Genomic DNA, 22,363 nt, shown 5'->3' on the forward strand with positions numbered 1-22,363 from the left:
CTGAAAACCCAAGACTTGGGGCTTTCAGCAAGTGAGCCATGCCGGGATTGCAGAGCCAGACGAGATTCAACCTTCCCAGCACAGAGCACCACCCGCTTGCCACCCCAGCTCCTGACCCCGTGATAGCCCAGTCGCCTGTCCCGTCCACAAGTCTCACTCCCATCCCATCCCTGATTTCTGGTGAATTTCCCCTTTGCTAGAGTTAGCCAGAGCTGGCTTCTGCAAACTGCTCCCTCCAGGACTCTTAATCTCCACTCCCCCGGCCCCACCCCATTTACAGTTACTCACTAGAAGAACTCATGGCTCTAGTCTCAAGCCTGCAGCCAACCCACTTGGTTCCCTTTGATAGCACCAACCCACTTGGTTCCCTTCAATAGCATTGTGCTAATTCCAGAAGATGGATTTTAGCAACGAGTTACAAAGCTTAACAGATGACCTAATTCGTCTCACCAAACACGGCCGTCTTTTGGGGACAGGTCTTCTCTGGGATCTTAGCAAATCTTTTTGCCCAGAGTGCCAAAGCAGGTATCTCCACTCCCCACCCCTTCCTTGTGAATTTAAAGCCTGGGGCTGGATGCCAACATCAGCAAAAAGCCCAGGTCTGAGAGGCCCCCAGGATCAAGTCTGCAAGGGGTAGACAGCTTTCAAAGGGCTGGGAGGGGCAGGGTTTGCCAGGCAGCTGCCCTGGCAAGAGAGAAGTACCAGGTGGGCAGGACCTGGGGGTCCTTGAGTCTCAGTCCTTTTGTGGGGCCTGGGTCTTTCATGTCTGCCCCGGGGGAGCCAGCCTCAGCATGGTGAGGAAGAACAGGGCTCTGGGGTTAGAGCTGGCTCAAGCTGCAGTTCCACCGCTCACCAGCCCTCAGATCCCAGCAAGTTACTTAGCTTGTCAGAGTCCCAGGGGCATTGCCTGTTAGATGGGTTAGTAGATGTTAGTCCCAGGAGTGTGGTGAGGATAAACGTGGTGTGCTCAGCCTCATTCCTTAGAAGGAACTCAGTGAATGTTTAGCCCACTAGCACTCATACACACCTTGGTCTACAACCTCAGGCACTCAACAAATATGATATTTATTAGAAAGAATCATGTTAATTCTATCTCCAAGCCCTATGCTCCCAGGCTGGAAGGGAGTTTAGTCCCAGCTACTATTGAGATGGAGGGAAGGGGTCCTCTTTGCTGTGGTCAGGTTTACATGGGGTCTGGAAAAGGAGGATGGGCTGTTCTCGGTCCCTCCTGGTCACCTGATGTCTTTACCTGCAGTCACTTGGGGCTGGAAGCTAGGTAGCTCCCCTGCCTTTCTTGACCATGGTGTGTCTGTCTGAGGTGGGACCCTGGTGCCTGGAGCCAGTTTTCCTAGTGGCACCATGCCTGTCACCTTCCTGGGGCATTGCTGGGGGCAGGGTGACCAGTCTAGGGGAATGCTTCCCTTCTGACTCCGTCCACATCAATTATCTGGGGTGGGAGAGCAGGGGATTTCTCCTTTCTGCTCCAGGGACCTCACCTTCCCCCGAGGCAAGTGGCCTAGGGAGAAAAAAGGGCCAGGAGATCAAAGCACAAACCAGCATCTTATGTATTTTATGGTCCTCCTCCTCCTGGAATAATAATTATTAGAAATAAAACGTGGTTATAGTTTTTCCTGCCCCCAGTTAACTCAAACCTCCTCTCACTTCCCCTGTGAGGCCCATCTCATTCACCCTTCCAGGACTCTAAGTACCCCACTGTCTCTACACCAGGGGCGGCCTCTCCACCTTGGACCCTGAGCCCCCTCAGCAATGTTTTTTGCAAGCCCTCCAGATGAGGCGGAGGCTCACTAAAGCTTGAGAACCACTGCCTGATGCCATTCTCCTGCCACAGAGGACAATTTTTCATTCTGGCAGAAAGCTTAACCTCCTGTTGCTTCCAATCCTTACATTAAATTCAGTTACCTATATGCTGAGCACCTTGAAACTAAGGTGTGAAGGAGACACACAGCCCCTGTGCCCACTGTGCTTGCCCATTGCTGCTTCTGCCCAGCTGCTCTCCCTGATTCTTCACCTGGCTGACCCTCACTTAACCCTCAAAGAACAGGGTCGTTGTCACTTTATCCTGGAAGTCTCATGTACTCCCTGCGTGCATTAGCGTCCCCTCCTCTGGGCTCACACAATTGCCTTTTTACCCTTCTCCTAGCCCTTCTCATCCTGTGAGTCAATGTCTGCCTTCCTGCCTGTCTCCCTGACCTTGTTAATTCTGTGAGGGGAGGGAGGTGTCTTTCTTACTCCAAGTTAACAGATCATTATGCAGAATGGCAGAACTACTGACTGTTCACCAAACCAGGCTTGCCTTCCTCCTGGAAAGAGCTGGACTCCATTTCCCAGACTCTCTTGCTCCTAGGTGTAGCCATGTGACTGCATTTTGGCCAATGGGCTGTGATGGGATGATGGGGCCACTTCCAGACCTGGACCAACACACCTCCCAGGCATGATGGTCTCCTAGCATGGAAACAACTAGGATGCTTTTGCAAGTCACAAGTTTCAGATGGTGAAACCATGAAACAGGAAGATTCTGGGAGACCAACTGCCTGCCAATCACAAGTGTTCTTTTTTGACTTTATATGAAAGACAAATACATTCTTGTGTCAAGATCCTGAGATTTGGGGGTTATTCCAGCAGTTCACTTACCCTAATACAAAAAGCTTAGCTCACTGGAGAATAAACATGAAAGTTATTTCCCCAATAACTATGCCTATCACTTCCCACCTTCCCTTTGAGTAGCTGCTGGCTTGGTGATTTTCCCAGGGTCCAGAGTGTGTGCCACTCTTAGTTATTCTAACAGTCTCATTAAGGATGTCTCCAATCCTTAATTCTGTTCCCTCACATCTGGATCAAAGTTCTTTCGTGCTGCTCCCCCAGCACTGTGGCCCTCGGGGATTGGGGTGTGCTGGCGTAGATGGGGGTTGCTTCTCCTAGACTCTTCCCTGAACTGCACCCTGGGCACTAGGGTGGGAAGGAGGCAGAGGGGAAATGCAGACATTTCTTTGCTTGCCAGGCAAGGTTGCAGTTCCCTCCCTGGTGAATGGTGTTGTGAACTGGCGCAGGGGCACCCTCCCAACCAGCTCCTCTGGCCACTGGTGATCTGTTGTGAGTTCTGACCTCAAATCTCAGCTCACTTCCTGCAGGTGGCATCTTGCCTGTCTGCCCTGCACTAAGAGAATTCCAGAAAGTCTGATGGCCCATGTCACCCTCTTTTCTCCATCAGTGCCCAGGCCTGTGGGCCCACAGAGGCTTCACATTCTGCTCCTCTTAAAAACTGGAGCTTATGGCAGGAGGTGTGGCTGGTCCCACTCTCTGCTTGGCAGAACCCCATTTGCCATCAGTCCTCAATTAGATTTTCCTTGCCTGGTAACCATGAAAAGCAAATCTTGTGTGTAAGCAACTGTCCAAGCAAGACACAAATGCCAGTCACCCTTTCTCTCAGCCTCCCTTAAACTTTACAAGTGGTTTTCCTGCATGTTCCCACAGCTTCAGGGAGGAGACCCTCACCTCTGCCCAAAGCAATTGCTCCCACATCTCAGTACGCTTTATATACTGACCATGTCGGGGAAGCAGTGGCAGGCCACAGCCACAAGACAACGGAAGTCCCACTGGCACGAAAGCCCCCTTATGACAGTGTTTTCTCTGTGTGTTGCTCAGTGGCTGGATGTGCAGGTTCTCAGATGCTTTTGGAACCAGAGGTGTATGCTGTATCAAATTCCAAGACCTCCCAGCTCAGAGGGGAAAAATGCTAGAATCTGTAGGAAGCCCCAGATGGCCAGATGCCTGTGTTGGAGGGCAATTTTAGTGTGTGCCTTTGGAAGCCAGATGGCCTGGTCTCAAGCTCCACTCCTATCTAGCTGTGCTGGCTGAAAGGCTGGGGGTGGGCAACAGGGCCTGCACTTTCTGGCCCAGAACTGGCAGATCTCTCCACTAGATGGCACTCACAGTATAATGTTTCCTCACTTTAATTCTACTTTGAAAATATTGTCATTTTTTTATACCGTTGAAGAGCACAAATAGAACTATGGCTGAAAATTTACATAGCTGATTCTACGCATGACCATCCTTGGAATTCTGCCACATTTCCAAGAGTTGCCAAGTTTTCCCTCCTCTTGGGGGTGCTGGCTGGAGAGTGAGGGACCATTGTGGTGTGACTGGTGCCACAGGCCAGCACACGCATAGCCTGGAAGTGACCCTGGGTTTGTCCTCCTTCCTCATATCCTGCCCTGATTTCCCGGCCTAGGCCCAGACCCCAGGCGGGGCTGTTAGGCTCCTTCCTGCGCCTGTTAGTTCACTGCTCTCAGAGCCTGCCACCCGGCAACCTCGGAACTGTAGGAGAAGCCCTTGTCCCCCCAGCTGCACTCGCCGCCCCTCACCCACCCAGCCTGAATTTCCTCTTGGTCTTTGCACATTTCCCCCAGGGGCTGTGCTTGGTGCACACTGGCATGGCCCACTTGGTGATACTTCCTGCTCCTGCCCCCAGGTAACTGTGCTCGGCATCGTGAGGATAAGTCCTTATTGTGCCTTGAGCTCAGGAAGAAAATGTCCCCAGACTCCTTAAGGGCAGAAATTGACCCCTGCTCATCTCAGTGCCCCGCAAGGCTGGCTCAAAGCTGAGGTCACACTACAAGTTTGCTGAGTTGGACGTGAATGGGTTTCTTGGCCTTCCTGTGACTGCATGTTGCTGTGGTTTAAGGTGGGTTCATCCAATCTTCTTCTTATTCATTTTTAGCCCCAACATGGCATACAGCTGAAGCCTCAGTCAGAAACTGCTGTAACAGGAAGCCCACCCTTCTGGGGTCAGGCTGACCTGGGAGGGTCCAGGCTCCCCTACCTCCCAGCTGTTTGGCCTCGCAAGATTCACCTTACCCCTCTGGCCTGACACCTTCATGGGCTACGAAGGACGGGGAGCTTTGCCAGCTGCAGCCAGAACCAAGCATGAGCTTCGAGTGCAGCCTCCCAGGTCCCATCTGAGCAGGTTGATAGGAAGTACCCCAAGTCTGGAGCCCCCAGTGGGAGGGGAGCAGAGGGGACCACTCTTGGGCCCCGGGCAGCCCTGGCATTGTGCTCTGCTCTGCAGATAGCTGCATCGCACTCTGCAAAGGCTGACTAGACCGCTCACCGCCCACCACCCATCCTGCTCTCCCTGAGCTGCTCAGCAGCTGCACGAAGGCTGGAGGGCAGAGATGGGCAGCTCTGGGGATCTGTAGGAACCTGATGAGCAGGCAGGCTACTGTTGCTGTGCTTGAGACAAAGGAGTTCAGGAACTTTCCTTCCTGTAACAAAGTCCTTAGACGTCCCCAGCCCAGGTAGGGAAAATGCTAGAATATGTAGGGGTCCTCAGATGGCCAGGTGCCTGTGTTAGAGGGCAAGGGAAGTGTGTAGCTAAAAGCCAGAACGTCTGGGCTCAAGCCCCAACTCCGCCACTAGCTGTGTGTCTCGCTGGGGATTCTTTCTAATCCCCATGGTCTGTTTTTGTGCAATAGGTGTGACGACATTCCCTATCTTAGAGGGATGTTGGGAGTATTGTGGGAGGCGGAATAATCGTCCTCAAAGATGTCCATCTTCTAATTTCTGGAACCTTGTGACTATGTTACCTTATATGGCAAAGGGTCTTCTCCTACCGCCCCCCTATACCCCCAACACCACTGGCAAGAGTCAAATAAATTCTTGTAAATAGCTCTGACCCAGATAATGAACTTGCACACAGGTGATGTCCCTTATCTGGTCTATGGGGCACACACTCAGTGCCTTTCTGAATTGATGACTGGAGTGTGTTGACCTCTACCTTCTAGTTCTGGCCTTGACTCATTACCCCTCTCCCTGGGGCCAGGGGCTGCACCCCTCCCCTAGATGGCAGGGCCCTGCCTACCTCACTACTTGCATTTCTTCTCTATCTTAACAGCTGAGACCTTTTCTACTGGTTCCACAGTCAACCTCTGCTTTCTACTCCATACCCCAGGATCCCTTTGTTACCACCTTCTGATGTGCAGTTTTACTACAAAGATTCTTGCATTAGATGAAAAGGAATACCCAAGTGAAACCACAGGTACTTGAATTTTGCACAGGGGCATACAGTTGGAAAGGGTGTTTCTGCACTTCAACTTCAGCCTGTGCCCCTGGGAACTCTAGTATGGATAGGACAAAGGTAGACATGCCCCTGTCCCAGGCAGGATCTGCTCATACCTGTTCCCAAAGAGCCTCTGCTCGTGCCCTGAGCCTGGGGTGCTACCTCAGTGGACAGCCAATAGATCATTTCTCGGGATGGCTGGGCTGGCTTTACTGCTTTGCGAACAGTCATAGACTTACTAGTTCACAGGGCCCCAGTGAGGCCCTAGCACTCTCAGTTCATAACCACCGCTTCTCAGGATGTCTAAATTCAGCTGACACTCTTGGTGCCCTACTCAGATCCCTCAGCACTCACCGTTCCCGTCACGCTGCAGTGGTCTGCTTCCTCAAGCACCTGCAACTGTTCCTGGAGGCTGTCTCTGTCTGCAGAGTTTGGTCCATGTGAGAGGGTAGGCTGGAAATGTCGGTTACTCCCCAGAAAGCAGTTCTCAAGGACTGGGTGGTCGGAGTGGGTGGGTAGAGCCCCAGCCTCACTTCTTGGATGAGGCCCCTCTGAGGCCTGTTCTGCACTGTGTCCGGAAGCCCCTGCGGGAACTGAGCCAGGGTGCCTGCAGCAGCAGTCCACTCACTAGCACGCCCTGGCTGGCTTTCCTCCCTTCTTTGACTCCCTTCCTCATGCCAGATCCTTGTCTCAGGCTCTGCTTCTGGGGGAGCCCAAGCTAAAGAAAACACTGGCTGACAGCAGAGCCAGCCCTGCCATGTACGTTGGCTTCTCTGCAAGGCACTTTTACTTAGTTCGTTAGCAACGACATTGTCAACTTGGAAGTTTAAAATATTGTTTTGTAACTGTTAACGTGACAGTAGAACAGTTCTTTAGGAAAATTATTCCCCTTCCTCCTGCCACATCCCAATTCTCTGCCTTGAAATTTATAATCATCCATACTTAAATATTCTCAATCTGCGCTAGTGTTTTTCCCTGGCTTTATTTCCAGGTATTGTGTTTACTTTCACCCTGAGATGTTCCCATTGACTAGTTTCTTTCCTTGCATTTATCGTGAATTTAGAAATCCTCATTTCACATTACCCAAAAGCTCATTGTCCAGATAATTGATGGGACTTTCTAATTTCTTGCCCATGTGAGTATCCTGTCGATTTGGCCCACATTTCCGAGTCATGCCTGGAGACTGTGCTGTGGCTCCTGTGGGAGGAGCGTCATGAAGGTCCGCCCTTCCCAGGCCAGGGGCATGGAGACACCCCCACCAGGGCAGCAGAGCTGGAAGGTGCTCAGGCCTACCTGGACTGATCTCAAAGAGGTGCTTCCCTGGGTCCTCAGGGCCAGGAGGAAGTTCGGTCACCTGTGTCCCTTGTAGAGAAATAAATCCCTAAAAAGGAGGCAAACACAAACACAGGAAGCATGAGATGATGGGGAGGGGACTGCTGTCGTCAGGGTCCCCAGAGAGGAGAGGTTAGGACCTGGGGCCTTCCAGGCCCTGGCTGGGAAGGCTGGGCCTCAGCGAGGGGCACACACCTCCTCTCCCAGGCAGAGATGAGGCCTACTCAGGGTCCCAGGTGGATTAAGGTGGGCACTGTTGTCTGCATACATGCTTGCAGGAGCTGTGCCCACAGGCAGGGGGAACTCTGGAGCAGGGAGGGAGGCTGCCACCACTGGGAGTGCCTGATCCAGTGTGCCACCTGTGGCCTTTCTGGGCCAGCAGGGTTTTAGGCTGGAGGGGGGTCAGGGAGAAGCCTGGTACTGTGGCTACTGAGGCAACATGGGGGAAAGGATCAACAGATCTGTGTGCATCTGTCACCTCTTGGCTAGGTGAGATTTCATTTATTTACCTATGAGGTAGGAGTCAGCTACCATGCGTACGGTACCCTGCTACAGAGAGTGCCAGGTGCCTGGGATGCATGTGTATGCATGACAAAGGGCGGCTCCACCTGCTCTCTAGTGCTGAGGTCTGGCAGCTGGGCTGAAAGATGTAGAAAAAGAGCATGGGGTGTGGGGATCGGGAGGCTGGCTTTGAGTCCCAGCCTTGCACTTCCAGGCTGTGTGATCTCAGGCAACCCGCTCAATGTCTCTGAACCTGTTTCCATGTCTGCACAATGGGACACTAAGTCACACGTCTCAGGAGGGTTGAGATGCCAGATTCCCATGTGGTAAGTCCTACTCAAGAGAATGTGGTGTTACAACCGCTGTGACTGACCCTTCCCCAACCCCCAGGTTAGGCAGGGCCTCCTTTATCCTCCTTCTGTATGTCAGTGACTGTGAGCTCTGCTGAGGTCTTTATTTCATTCTGCTTGGTTTTGCTCAACTCAGACTTGGTATGGCTTGACTACACATTTTTGGTCCTCTCAATGGGAAACCCATTTTGAATTCCATTGCTGCAACCAACTGCCTGGGTTCAAATCCTGGCTCAGCTACAGAAACATTGTTCAACCTGTCTGTGCCCCAGTTTCCTTATCTGTGAAACAGGAATAATAAAGTACTTTGTGGGGATGTTTGGAGCATCAAATGAATTAGTACTTGGAAGTTCTTAGAGCAGTGCCTGGTACACAGTTCTCACTGTGTAAGTGTTTGCTCAATAAATGCCTGCTATTATTGTATGTCAGGGCTCCACACCTAGTGGGTCACCGTATCCCTGTGTCTGCATTTACCCAGGTGAGGGGCAAAGTCACCTGCTGCATCCAGGTCACCTCCTGCCCCAACCCCCACGTGAACTCACAGAGTACACCCTCCCAGTATTTTCCAGGCAAATCCTGGCTTTCACAGGGTGATGGGAGCCTCCCACCTGCTGCTAGAATCTTGTGCCGCAAGGACACATGGAAATGCCTCTTCTCATTTAAGCAATGTTAATGCGGAAAGGCAGAACGTCGTCCTTACCCGCAGATGCTTGCTTTAGAGGAATTACAGCAATAAACCAGAGAACCAGCTGGTAATCTTTGTAACTGAATTAACGGTTACTTTCTTGCTAGAGAACTTGGAGCTACTGGAAATAAATTAGGATCTCAGCCCCAGGATGGAGAAATGTGCTCGTTAAAGGGCATGGGTGAGATCCATCACCAGCTAATGGGATGCTTCTCGGGCGTTTGCTGTTTCAGTAACAGAGTCCCTGTGTCATTCTGGATACTTTGCTGTTTTTTTTCTGTGTCCTAAAATCTGTCATCCATACAAGGAGAGTAACAACACTGACATTGACATTGCTTTCTACTACAGCTAAATGGAAACGCAGTAATAGCTTCTGCTTATGAAGACTGTACTATATTCCTGGCTCTTTGCCTAAATTATTGGATTTAATGTAGAGGCCCCAGGGGGTAGGTACTACCATTCCTGTCTTCCCAGACAAGCAGACGGAGGTCAGGAAGGTGATGCAACCAGCCCTGTGCCCACCGCCCACAAGGGTGTGCTGGAGACATCGGCTCAGGTGTGCCCAATGCTGGAGCCGCAGGCTTTAATCTTTGCTTCCCTACCTTTATCATGGCAGCCAGCAACTGACTTTGTTTACAAGAAGCCACAGTGGAGAGCCAGGCTCTGACTGTGGGATCCACTGCTCACTTCTCAGGGGAATCTCAACGTGCCCCCCACCACTGCAGGGGCCCTAGCACTGTCCCTCGGCTGCCCAGATTCCTCTCCCTCCCACAGGTCAAGAATGTGGCTCCGGGACTGGGTGGGGGCTGGGTGCCTGGGGAGCAGAGGCTGTCTGCTCTCCAGGCCCTGGTATGACGTTTGCTAAGACTGTGATGAAAAGACGTGAATGGAGTCAGAATATAGCATTAGCTGAGACGCTCAGGGTAGATCTCAACATTGAACATGCTTTGGAGTCACCCCAGGGCTTGTTAAAACATGGAGAGCCTGGTGTTTTGGTGGTGTCTAATAATGGGGTCTCTGAAAACTATAAAGTACCCTGATTTGGAGTGTTTGCTAACTTCAGCGATATAAATACCCTCCCCCTCCATGGCCCATTTTATGACGTCAATGCATGTGGAACTGAGAAGAGATGCGCCATAGTGTTTGTACCACGTGTATGCAATGCATGTCAGTAACCTCCAGAGCTTAAGACATAGTACATGAAGTCATAATATATTAAGTTAGGAAATGATATATTTTGAGTACTTTTTAACCTTTGTTTTTACTATAACTCATTTATTGGTAATTTTTTGTGATTTAATTTTTGTTGTTGTTTTGTTTGTTTTGTTTTGCTTTTTTGGGTATTGCTCTGTAGCCCAGGCTGGAGTGCAGTGTTGCGATCATGGCTCACTGCAGCCTCGACCTGCTGGGCTCCAGTGATCATCCTACCTCAACCTCTAATTGGGACCATAGGTGTATGCCACCATGCCCAGCTACTTTTTGCTATTTTTTAATTTTCAGTAGAAATGGGGTCTCCCTATCTTGCCCATGCTGGTCTTGAACTCTGGGCTCAAGCAATCTCCTTGCCTCGGCCTCCCAAAGTGTTGGGATTACAGGCGTGAGTCACACCACCCAGCCTGATTTAATTTCTAATAGTGTAAGTGTTCAATCAGAATAGTGCTGGACCCCACTCTTGAGTTTCTGACCCTATAGGTCTGGGGAAAGTAGGACCATTTGCATTTCTAACCATTTTTCTGATGCTGTGAGCCCTGGGGAATACACTTTGAGAACCACTAGTCTAGGGACTCTAAGGGAAGGTGGCCAGAGGATGATGCCTTTTTCATGAACTCACTCAGCACCTTGGTTTCCTCACCTGGAAAATGAGGACAATAATAGTATCTGCTTCATGAGGCTGTTGTGAGGATTAAATGATTCGATATCTGGCCCCAGTGGCCTTTGAGAGCCTGGTTTTTGCCAAGATTCTGTGCTTTAGACGCATGTAGGTTACAAGAACCAGTACCTGCTTCTAGCACCACAGACAGTGCCCTCAACTATGAGGGTCCTGGGAATTCTTTGAGGAGCACAAAGTGAGTGTCAGCACTTTGCCAGCTGGCCTTCCTACTATAGTGCCAGGTCAGGGCTTAACTGTTTGTATCTGGGAAGGAACCAGGCACACAGTTTGCACCTAGAACTGCACAGTTTGCAGACAGGCACCTGGCTACAGAAACAGTGTGCAAACTCCAGGCACATGATAGATTTCCACAAATGTTGGGCCCTTCCCCCTTCCCCATGTGTCCGAGCTCATGTTAATTTGATCTCTTAGGGCATTGCTCAGCCTATGTATCTAAGTTCCTCCTGAGAGGCTGCAGCTGACTTAATGCATCTCTAGCTCCATACAAATGCAGCCCATTGGTGTAAGTAGCTAATGGACAAAGTATGTGCCATTCTGTCTGCATCTAGGAGGGCTCAGTGTTTGCAAGTTTTAGACATTGCAAAATTGCTTTCAAAAAGTCTTTATCAAATTATGCTCCATCAAAAGTGTATGAGAATGCCCATTTCTGTATGCTCTTCCCATTGCATAGTCATTAAGTACTGACTGTCCTTTTAAATGGAATCTTATGATATATTTATCGACCATTTGTATTTCTTCTATTAATTCCTTGTTAACATCCCTTACCCACTTTTCTATTGGGTTGTCTTTTATTTTAACAATGTATTTTATTTAACATATTTATCTGTATTGGATAACCCAATATGTCAAAAAAATCAGCATTTCAACAAGTAATCAATATAAAATTGTTAGTGAAATATTTTACATCTTTTATAGTAAGTCTTTGGAATATACTTACAGCATATCAGATTTACATTCCACGGTTTTATCAAATATATGTGATCTATATTTCCATCTTATCAAATTTGAAGTAGATTCTTGTACCAAAATTGTTTCAGATATATTGTAGTAGGTAGAATAATGGCTCCCCAAAAGATATGTTTGTCCTAATCTCTGGAACATGTGAATATGTTATATTACATGACAAGCATTTAATTAAGGTTGCAGATAGAATTAAGGTTGCTAACCATCTGACCTTAAATCTAGTAGTTATTAGAACTCCAACTTAATTATTTTATTTCAAAATTGTCTGACTATTCTAGGCCCTTTAAATTTGTATATGAATTTTAGAATCAGTTGGTCAATTTCTATTAATAGAAAAATGCCTACTGGGATTGTGATTGGGATTGCATAGATAAATTTGGGGAGAATTGACATCCTAACAATAATAAGTCTTCTTACCAATGAACACAGTATAACTCCTCATTTATTTAGAGCTTTCATTTTCCCCAACAATAATAACTCATTTTTTAGTTCTAGTAGCTTTTTGCAGGCTTCATCAGATTTTTGACATAAACAATTATGTTGGGTATGGATACAGTTTTACTTCTTCCTTTCCAATCTGAACAACTTTCATTTCTTTTTCTTGCCTTATTATACCAGGCAGGACTCCATGAAAGTGTTTTATGGAAGTGGTGAGAACAAATATCATTATCTTTATCCTGATCATAGGGAAACAGCTTTTAGTCTTTTACCATAAAGTATGATATTAGCTTTCAGTTTTCCATAGATGGCTTTTCACAGGTTTAAAGAAACTCCCTTCTATCCCTGGTTTTTTGAGAATTTTTATCAGGAATCAGTATTGAATTTTGTCAGGTGCTTTTTCTGAATCCATCAGATGATTTTTTTTTCTTTCTTCATTTATTAATATGATGAATTACAGTAATAGTTTTCAAACATTAAATCAACCTTGGATTTTTGGGATAAACCCCACTTGGTCATTATGTATTTTCTTTTGTATGTATTGTTGGATTCAATATTCTAAAATTTGGTTGAAAATTTTTTCAACTGTGTTCACAAAGAATATTGATCTATAGTGTCTTTGTCTTGTAATGTCTTTGGCTAGGTTTATATAGGGGTAATGCTAACCTCATAAAATGCATTGGAAAGTATGCTCATTTTTGCCACTGCTCTCCAGGCTGGGTGACAGAGTGAGATTCCGTCTCAAAAAAAAAAAAAAAAGGAAAAGAGAAAAGGAAAGTATGCTCATTTTGAAATAGATCAATCAAGTTAGAGTTCTAATACTACTTGATTTCAAGACATTGTAAAGCTGCAGTAATCAAAACAATGAGATATTAGCATTAAAAGAGACTGATTAATAAAACAGAATAGTAAGGTCAGAATAGACTCATATATACCTCCATATCTATTTATCTGTCTGTGTATCTGTCTATCTATCTATCTATCTATCTATCTCCATATATGGATAATTGATTTTGACGAAGGTGTAAATACAATTCATTGGAGAAAAGATAGTGTTTCAACAAATGACAGTGGAGCAACTGCACATTTGTGTGCAAAAAAATGAATCTCAATTCATACCTCACACCATATATAAAAATATACTTGAATGAATGATATACCTAAACGCAAAATCTGAGACTATAATATTTCTAGGAGAAAACCTTTATGACTTTGGATGAGACAAAGAGTTCTTGGGTATGACATCAGAAGCTTGACTCAAAAAAGAACTAATTGGTAAATATGACTCATTTAAATTAAAAAAACTGCTTTTCAAACACATTAAGAGAGTGAAAAGACAAATTACACACTGGGAGAAATATTTGAATATCATGTATCTGAAAAATGACTTGTACACAAAATATATAAAATACCATCAAAATTCTATAATAAGAGAACAATCCAATTTAAATAAATAGGCAAAAGATTTAAACAGATAATTACTATAGAAGATATAGGATTGGAAGATAAGCTCATGAGATGATCTTCAACATCATTAGTAGTTAGGAAAATGCAAATTAAACCCATAATCAGATACCACTACGTATCTATTAAAGTAAAAAGACTGACCAGACTAAGCGTTGGTGTGGGTGCAGAGGACCGAGAATTCTTGTACACTGTTGGTGGTAATGTTAAATGACAATCACTTTGGAAAATAGTTCAGCAGACTCTTAAAGAGTTAAACATACGGCCGGGGACAGTGGCTCACGCCTGTAATCCCAGCACTTTGGGAGGCTGAGGTGGGCAGATCATGAGGTCAGAAGTTCGAGACCAGCTTGACCAATATGGTGAAACCCTGTCTGTACTAAAAAATACAAAAATTAGTGGGGCATGTTGGCATGCACCTGTAGTCCCAGCTACTCAGGAGGCTGAGGCAGGAGAATCTCTGGAACCTAGGAGTTGGTGGTTGCAGTGAGCCAAGATTGAGCCACTGCATTCCAGCCTGAGCAACAGAGCGAGACTCCGTCTCAAAAAAAGAAAAAAAAAAAAAAAGAGTTAAATATACACCTGGGATATGATCCAGCCATTCCCCTCCTACATATTTACCCAAGGGAAATGGAAGCATATTTCCATACAGAGATTTGTATGCAAATCATTGCAGTTTTATTTCTAATATCCAAAAATTGGCTATAACGCAAATGGCCATCACCAGGTAAACGGATAAGCAAGTTGAGGTACCTGCATGCAGTGCAATACTACTCAGCAATACGAATGAATGAACTCTTAATGCATGCTGCAACATGGATGCTGCTCTAAATAATTATGCCAAGGGAAAGAAGACAGACAACAAGCCAGAGTACTTACTGTGTGATTCCATTTCTATAAAACCGTTGAAAATGAGAACTAAGTGGACCAGTGTGGGGTCAGGGGTCAGGGGTCAGGAGAGGCAAAGGGAGTGGGAGGAGGGATTATAACAGGATACAAGGAAGCTTTTGGCAGTGATGGATATGTTCGCTGCCTTGATTGTGGTGATAGTGTCACAGATGTGCATCTATATTAAGACTTACCAAACTGTGCCCATGAAATATGTGCAGTTCACTGTATGTCAATTATACCTCAATGAAGCTGTTAAGAAAAATTGGTATTTGATTCAGTTATCAAAAAACTTTTAGAAATACGTATTTGTTTCCTAGCAGATTACTACAAAGGTAGTGGCTCAAAATGACAAAAATTTATTTTCTTACAGTTCTGGAGGTCAGAAGTCTGCAATGGGCCTTACTGGGCTACAGTCAATAGCTGGCACAACTGTTCCTTCTGGAGCTCTAGGGGAGGATCTGTTTCTCACTTTTCCAGCTTTTAAAGGCTTCCTGCACCCTTCTACCATCTTCAAAGCCAGCAGCCTCACATCCTCAAATCACTCTGACTCTGACCTCTTCATCTGCCTCCCTTTTCACTATGAAGAACCCTTATGATTATATTAGATCCACTTGGATAATCCAGGATAATTTCTTTAAGGTCAGATGGTTAGCAACCTTAATTCTATCTGCAACCTTAAATAAATGCTTGTCATATAACATAACATATTCACATGTTCCAGAGATTGGGACAGGCATATTTTTTTGAGAGCCATTATTCTACCTTATACTGTAGTATACTACAGTATATCTGAAACAAGTTGGGTACATGAATCTACCTCAAATGTAAATTTGATAAGATCTAAATACAGATCACATATATTTGATAAAAACTTGGAATGTAAATCTGATATGCTATAAGTGGATTCCAAAGATTTGATATAAAAGATGTAAACTACTTCATTAATAATTTTATATTGATTACTTGTTGAAATGCTGATTTTTGGACATATTGGGTTATCCAGTATAAATAAATAAAATATGTTGTTAAAATAAAAGACAACCCAATAGAAAAATGGGTAAAGGGTGTTAACAAGGAATTAATAGAAGAAATATAAATGGTCAATAAATATGTCATAAGATTCTCAATTTATAAAGGACACTCAGTACTTAATGACCATGCAATGGGAAAAGCATGCAGAAATGGGCATTCTCATACACTTTTGATGAAACATAATTCGACAAAGACTTTTTGAAAGCAATTTCACCATGTCTAAAACAATTTTAAAATAAAATGTCCTGTAACCTTACACTCTGGGAGGGAGTGGTGGGAATGGTGAAGGAGCTTTCATGTTTTGCCCTGTGATATTTGCATCAATATAAAATTTAAATAATGTTAAAGTTGAAAAGGAAGGTGGTCAGCTAATTCATGCAGCACTGCCCATGCCTGACTCACGGGCTGCTGCCATCTGACTACCATCATACTCTCCGACCTCATGTGTCGGGGCCAGGCCAGCCTGCACAGTGTTTCTGCTGCCCGGAATGCCCATTCATCATTTTCAGGAAACAAAGAGTGATTTTCTCTCTCTCTTCGCAAGGATTTAGGGTGACAGTCTCCTCAGGTTTCCTCGGACTGAAATAAAGTGGCAAGCACTTTCCAGGTCCTCTGATCAGGGTCTGCACACATCCCTGCCTGCAGAGAGCCCCTGCCCACATCAGGAGACTGCCATAGCTCATTTTGCAAAGAACGATCCATCTTGGGAACAGCTGCCAGAACACCGGATGGTCTGGAAGCCTCAGCTAGGTCCAGAGGAATAAATGAGATTAACAAAGCAACAGCGACAATGACTTCTACTCACATGTCTCTAGTCAGATGTCTCACACCCAGAACTCACCCAAATCGTAAAAAGATAAGCACCCATTACATAATAAATCCGAGATCCTGTAAGACCGTCATGGAAACCTCGCAGGTTTTAGCATTAGACAGATTTAGTTTCAATCCTGACACCACTGCTTAGTGATAGTAAACTTCAGGACAAGTTTAGCCTCAGTTTCTCTCTCTGTTAAATGGTGTAGTGGCATCTCCCTCACAGATCTCTGAGAATTAAGCGGGATCAAGTGAGCAGAGGGTGTGGAATGGAGCTGGGCTGTAGCAGGTACCCAGGATGGCAGCACCCTAATAAAGGGCAGTGCTGCAGAGGTTTTGTGTGAGCTCATGACTGGGGGTCAGGGTCAGACAGGTCCTCCACCACCAACACCTGTACAACCTGGGTGAACCTCCATTTCCCCCTCTGCAATGTGGAGGTGTTTTGAGGATTTCCCCAGGTTTAGTGCCCAGTGAGAGTACATGCTGTTGCTGTGATCATGCATTATTATAGGGCCAAAGAGTAGACTCTGTGCATGAACATTTTATAGGAGTGGGAATAGATAGAAACCTTAGAATTATTATAGGGTTTGTAATTACTATGACATTGCGGCTTAGGTAGAACACAGACAGGTGTGTTCCAGCCTGTTCCACCAGGCTGAGGCCTGGTTTCTTTATCTGTAAAAATGAAAATATTTGTCCCAGATTTGTCACTGGGCCATCTGAGATAGTGCTGTATATGCACTAAGGGCCTATATAAATATGAATTATTATCATAATTATGACTTCCAAACTCATTTTGGTCACTGTATCATCTGTTTGGTCTGTTTGTAGAAACAATCTCCCTGCCCCTAATAGTACCATTGCTCGTGCCATGAAATAAGGTGTGAAACAGACTTCAGGAGTCCCAGCATGGTGAAGGCAGGGCCCTGCTTCCTAATGTGTGATGACAGTCCACGGGGACCTCCTGCAGGTCGCGGATGTCTGTAATCCTCCTATTGGCCTACCTTTGGAGTTTGCGATGGTTTGAGGTCTTTGCAGTCTGAATTCAGCTCTTTTCAACCTGATCAAACACTGGCTCTCTGGGAAGCCTTCATTTTTCACCTTGTCTAGGAGACTGCCTGAAGAAACAACTTCTGCAGTGCTTCTTACCGAGTCTCCTGATAAAATCCTCCACAGGCAGCATCTTGGAAAACTGCAGGCATGTTTTAGAAAGCAATCGCTCAGGGTTCCTTATCTCTGCTAACTCTGATTGGGGACTCAGATCAATCTTAAAAACCTTTATCCACCTGACACCCAAGGAACTGAACCTCTCTGAGTTGTACATAAATAATGCAGATCAGAATGAAGTTCGGTGCCAAGGAGGGAAGCATCCTCCCTGCTTCCTTATCACACAAGCCTGTAGCCATGCCCCATGACTGTCCAGAATACAGATTTAAAAAGGACTGTAAAAATTGGAGACAAATGAGTGCTTGGTGGAGGAACGTTCTCTCCCTAAGGAGTTGAGATACATCACTTGTCCAGCTTCTTTCCTTGCTGATGACTTTGTCTTGAAGCTTCTTCCAACAGATTCCACAGTGACGCTGCCACCTGTGAATGCGTGAACTCCAAATGCTCTTGTTATGATCCACAGGTCTGCGGTCAGCAGATCGGCCCTGGGAATGCCCTGCTTCTTCACTGTGTCCTGAGGCTATCCGTGGTCCTCTTCAGCCACATGCGGTGTGCCACAGGGACAGTGTGTTGAGGTCAGCACCGTGTTCTGCAAAGAACAGGGGCTTTGAAGTCAGAACACCGGCTCCCTGTACCTTCCCGATCCTTTCCAATTGGCCACAGCCCCTAAAGCCCTTACTCCCAGGGCTGCACAGCCCAGGCCCTGAGCCTGTGGAAGTCCAGCTGGGAGCCATGAATGAGCCCAGGGCCTGGGGCCTGAGACCTGGGATAGACTTGCAGCCTAAGCTGGAAACCCTGGTGGAGCCTTCAAGAACCTTCAGCTCTCAAAGTTCACAGCCTCTTCCAAACCCCAGGGAGTGCCCTTTTCAAGGTGAGTGGGTCCTCTTTGAAAATTCCTGGTTGCTCTGTGGCTAGCTCCATGGTAAGCCAGGACCTTGCACTAGACTCCGTGCCGAACAGCATGCCCCTGACTTGCCCTGAGTCACTCCTGGGGTCTTCCCCTTCAGGTAGCCTCATCTCACTGGATTCCTGAGCCCTGCAGAAGACCCTGCGGTTGAGGCTGCACTAGTGGTCCTCACCCAGTGGCCTTGGGCTCTGCCTCTCTCAGTCCTGTCATTCATGTGAACATTCTAATGCCTGAGACCATGCTCGTGGGAATGAGATGTCATGCCACGTTGGGAAGAGTCACTAGTACTAGTGTCCCGGCCTTAGTGGCAGCCCGGGGCTGGGTGCTGAGTAGTGCCACAGGGATGCAGCAGGATTAATGTGGAAGTGACCAGTGAACAGAATGCTTACCCAAGGGAGCTCCTGAATCCTCTAGTGTTTAGCTTGCCCCGGGAGAAGGGAGGAGAGGCCAAGGTGCACGTGATTTTACAACACATTTGGGACAGACCGTTAGTGTCACCACATCTCCACAGGCTGCTCTCTGAGTGTCCTTTGTGCTTAGGTTGGGGGCATGTGATGGGGTTCTGGCCAGTGGGATTGGGCAGGAGAGACAGCATCTGCTTCCAGGCCTGGTCCTTTAAAAACTGCCAGTGACCTCCAGTCCTCTCTCCTACCTCTCCCGCTAAGTCAACTTTGGTGACCACAGAGACAGACGAGGCCAACATCTGGCCCCACCAGGGACATTACTGCAGCAAGAGGTAAACTTTTATTGTGTTTAGCTGCTGGGATCTCGAGGACATTTAACATTGTTCATTTTACTAATTAGATGTTATTTTGAGAAAATAAGTGTTAGAGAATTTTGTCCTGAGCTGATCACCTAGCCACACGAACAAAGAAGTTATAAAATCATAGCACTAATTAAACATATTTCCATGCTGGTAAATCAGTTTAACTAATAATGATGATTTCCTTGCTCCTTGGATTGGATGTTGGGAAGGAAAAAGACAGGAGAGGTCAGGCTCATCTACTTTCACTCTGGGGGCCTTGGGCCGATGGGAACTGTCTTACTCTGATGGTTAGAAGCACTGAGCATGGCATGTCTAGGTTCTGGCTCAAGCTGTGATGGCCGTGTAATACTTGCTTCCTGCCTGACCTTTTGGACTGGGGCATTGGAGGGAACCCAGAAAAGACTGATCTAGATCACTGTCCAAGAGGGGTTGTGGAACCCAAGCCCTGGGCAGCATGAGATCCCGGGAGTGTGCAAATGACCCTGTTTCCTCCTTGGCTTGCTGGACCATAAGGTAGGCCTCTTTGCCCCCTGAAATACCTGGTGTTCCATATGGAGGGGCTAAGGGGGAAACTCAGATGAGCTGAATCCCTCTGGCTGCCCATGGCGTTTGGTGGCTGCATCAGACACTGCAGTCGAGGCAGGTGTGTTCACAGAGAACCAGCCCTCAGAGGGCACGTGCTCTCAGCCTCTCCAGAAGGGAGTGACCATCCACTTTTTAGTATTTTCTCTGATCTGGGACTCAGGTGGATATGGGTGTTGACTGCTGCACCACTGTGATGCTCACCCTCCCCCCTGCTCTTTAGAGCCTGCCGGCTGGCTGTGAAACAGCCTCTCCTGTTCCTCCAGAATTGGGAGCTCTTGGTAGGTGCTGCCTGGCCCCCGCCCCAACCAGGAGGAGCCCATGGGGACACAGGGCCTCTCCACTGCCTGGGTTGGCTGCACTGAACCACCGGCCTGCTCTTCCATGCCATGGTCCCTGCCATGTTTTCCAGGGTTGCACAGTGTTTCTGGCCTTCTCTGTCCACGATGAACAGACCCAGCTGCTCAGACTGGGAGAACTAGTGCTGTCCCAAGTATCGTCCCGAGCCTAAGAGCACACTCTTGGAAGATTTTTTCTGCTCAAAATACACCTTTGGGACATGTTGCTGCTGGGGCCAGGGCCCCTCCTTGGAGTAGGTGGGGCCCTCCTTTGGCTGAAAATGGTTTGATTCTGTCTTATTTCTGGGAGACCCTGAAACTAGTGCCATGCTCTGGGGTATATGGTGTCTCTGTGAGAGAGGCTGCCATGCTGCTTAGTTGAGCACAGGTTAGTCTGAGTAACATGGTATAGACACTTTTGCATTGACCTGCCCTGGCTGTTCCAGGCTGATCTGAGCCAACTACTGCCAAGGGGCACTGGCTGCATTTTGCTGAGGAAGGCACACCTCATTCCCGTCTTTAGCAAAGGCCACAGTCCATTTGTGAAATGTACTCATCGTCCTCGGCAGCCCTTCCAAACCACCTCCATTATTCTGATCAGCTGGAACTCAGTATTCCACCAGTGCATTAAGGAGCTAGAATCCTCCAAACACAATGAAACATAAGTTATGCTCTTCTGAACAATGAATAAAATATGTTTCCCATGCTGCCTCAATGTTACTTGATTCATTTTTCTGCCTTGCAATTGATAAAACTCATAATTTAACTATCAGTTTTCTACCTATTACTGTAAATTAACTGGGTTGCAATGAAAGCCAAAGGATTGCTCTATTATAAGTGGGAGACCTTTAAGTGCTGTAAACTACTATCTGTGCTGACTTAAATTAGCAGACCCTGAGAGAAGCTCATTACTACCGGCAACACTGGAGGAAACACAAAAGTCATTTTCAGAAGGTGAAGATTCGTCTTGTAGGCAATATAGCTCCGGGCGCAAAACAATTTGGGGGCAACCAAGACACTGTCACTTGTGATTTATTTGGTCTTGAGGTGTCATCAGGCTTCTTCTAACTTGATTTCCTTTTCCTAGAACAGTGGCAGAATTTCGCTATCCATACATTAGTCCCCAGATATTGCTGATGCTGTCATTTCAGGGGCCTGCTCTCAGAACCCTGCAGGATGGTATAAAATAAACCTTAGAACGTATTTTTTGCATGATTACTTAAATCTTGTGTTTTTCTTTGACATGCAGAAAAAATAGTTTTAACTAAATATTGTTTGAAATTTGTTTAAGACACAGCTGCTACTGCCAATTTCAATTTAGTAAATAAATTTATATTTGATTTAAAATGACTTGAATAGAATTTTCATTTTGATATGTTTAATAGTGGGGAATTACGGTTCTAAAATAGCTACAAAAATACAGCATCCCTTTAAAGAAGCCACAAAGTCTCATTGTTGAACCTAAATAAATGATACCCCTCTCTCTTTTTATGACTCCAATGAGTAAATCTTCACAGAAGAAGCATTTCAAATTGTCCCCCAGGACATTTTAAAAAAGGAAATATTTGTTGTTTAATTTTTCTTCTGCAGCACTAATGGGAGTGGAAAGCTCAGTTCCTAATTAACTCAGGGTGCTCTCTAACGTGCTGCGGAAGACACTTTTCAATAATCGCTGGCTTATCCTGGGGCAGACAGGGGCTGTGGGATGCATCAGAGCCTGTCTTTTATGCCCAGGTTTGTTTTTTCTGAGAGCAGATAGATAGACTGAAATTTGCTGTGGCAAGATCTATGGGAGCAGCTTGGGAGGTAATTAGTTGCTTGTTCTTTTGTGGACAGAGGAGGTAGGAAGGAGGGAGGAGGGAGTGAAGTCAGACTCTTCAGGGCTTCTCAGAAGATCAGGGGCAAATTCACCAAGAGCAATGAGATCCATGAGTGATCCTATCTTCAAGGGCCCCTGGCATCAAGGTCTGCATCTGTCAGCTCTCTTACCACCAACTGTGTCTCCCCAGAGACCTTCACCTGGCTCAACAGTGGAGTCAGGGTTCCAAACGCTGTGCACAAAATGGCCACTGAGGACTGCCAGGGGCGCCCACAGCGGGACTTCTGGGAAACTGCCCTGCTCGCGCCAGACCCCCAGAGCATGCCTGCTTCTTTGGCCTCATTTTTG

At 46.6% G+C, this 22,363-nt stretch overlaps 1 protein-coding gene across 47 annotated transcripts in view; it reads right to left on the bottom strand.

Annotated features, from left to right (window-relative positions):
• The window catches only part of ARHGAP22 (Rho GTPase activating protein 22), a 210,414-nt gene that overhangs the window by 104,179 nt on the left and 83,872 nt on the right, over window positions 1-22,363 (bottom strand). For 40 of the 47 annotated variants that reach the window (XR_012417719.1, XR_012417711.1, XR_012417723.1 and 37 more), the window contains one exon: window positions 7,370-7,457. The exons of 3 other annotated variants lie outside the window; for them this stretch is intronic. Coding sequence is in view for 20 of the 44 variants with exons in the window: in XM_074001590.1 (XP_073857691.1) it covers window positions 7,370-7,457 (88 nt within the window). In the remaining 24 variants the exon portion in view is untranslated. Of the gene's footprint in view, window positions 1-6,430; window positions 6,499-7,369; window positions 7,458-22,363 lie in introns of all 47 variants that reach the window. 4 more of the 47 variants (XR_012417722.1, XR_012417721.1, XM_074001594.1 and 1 more) reach the window with 1 other exon arrangement.

Source organism: Macaca fascicularis, chromosome 9, assembly GCF_037993035.2.
Source record: "Macaca fascicularis isolate 582-1 chromosome 9, T2T-MFA8v1.1".
Taxonomy (NCBI): domain Eukaryota; kingdom Metazoa; phylum Chordata; class Mammalia; order Primates; family Cercopithecidae; genus Macaca; species Macaca fascicularis.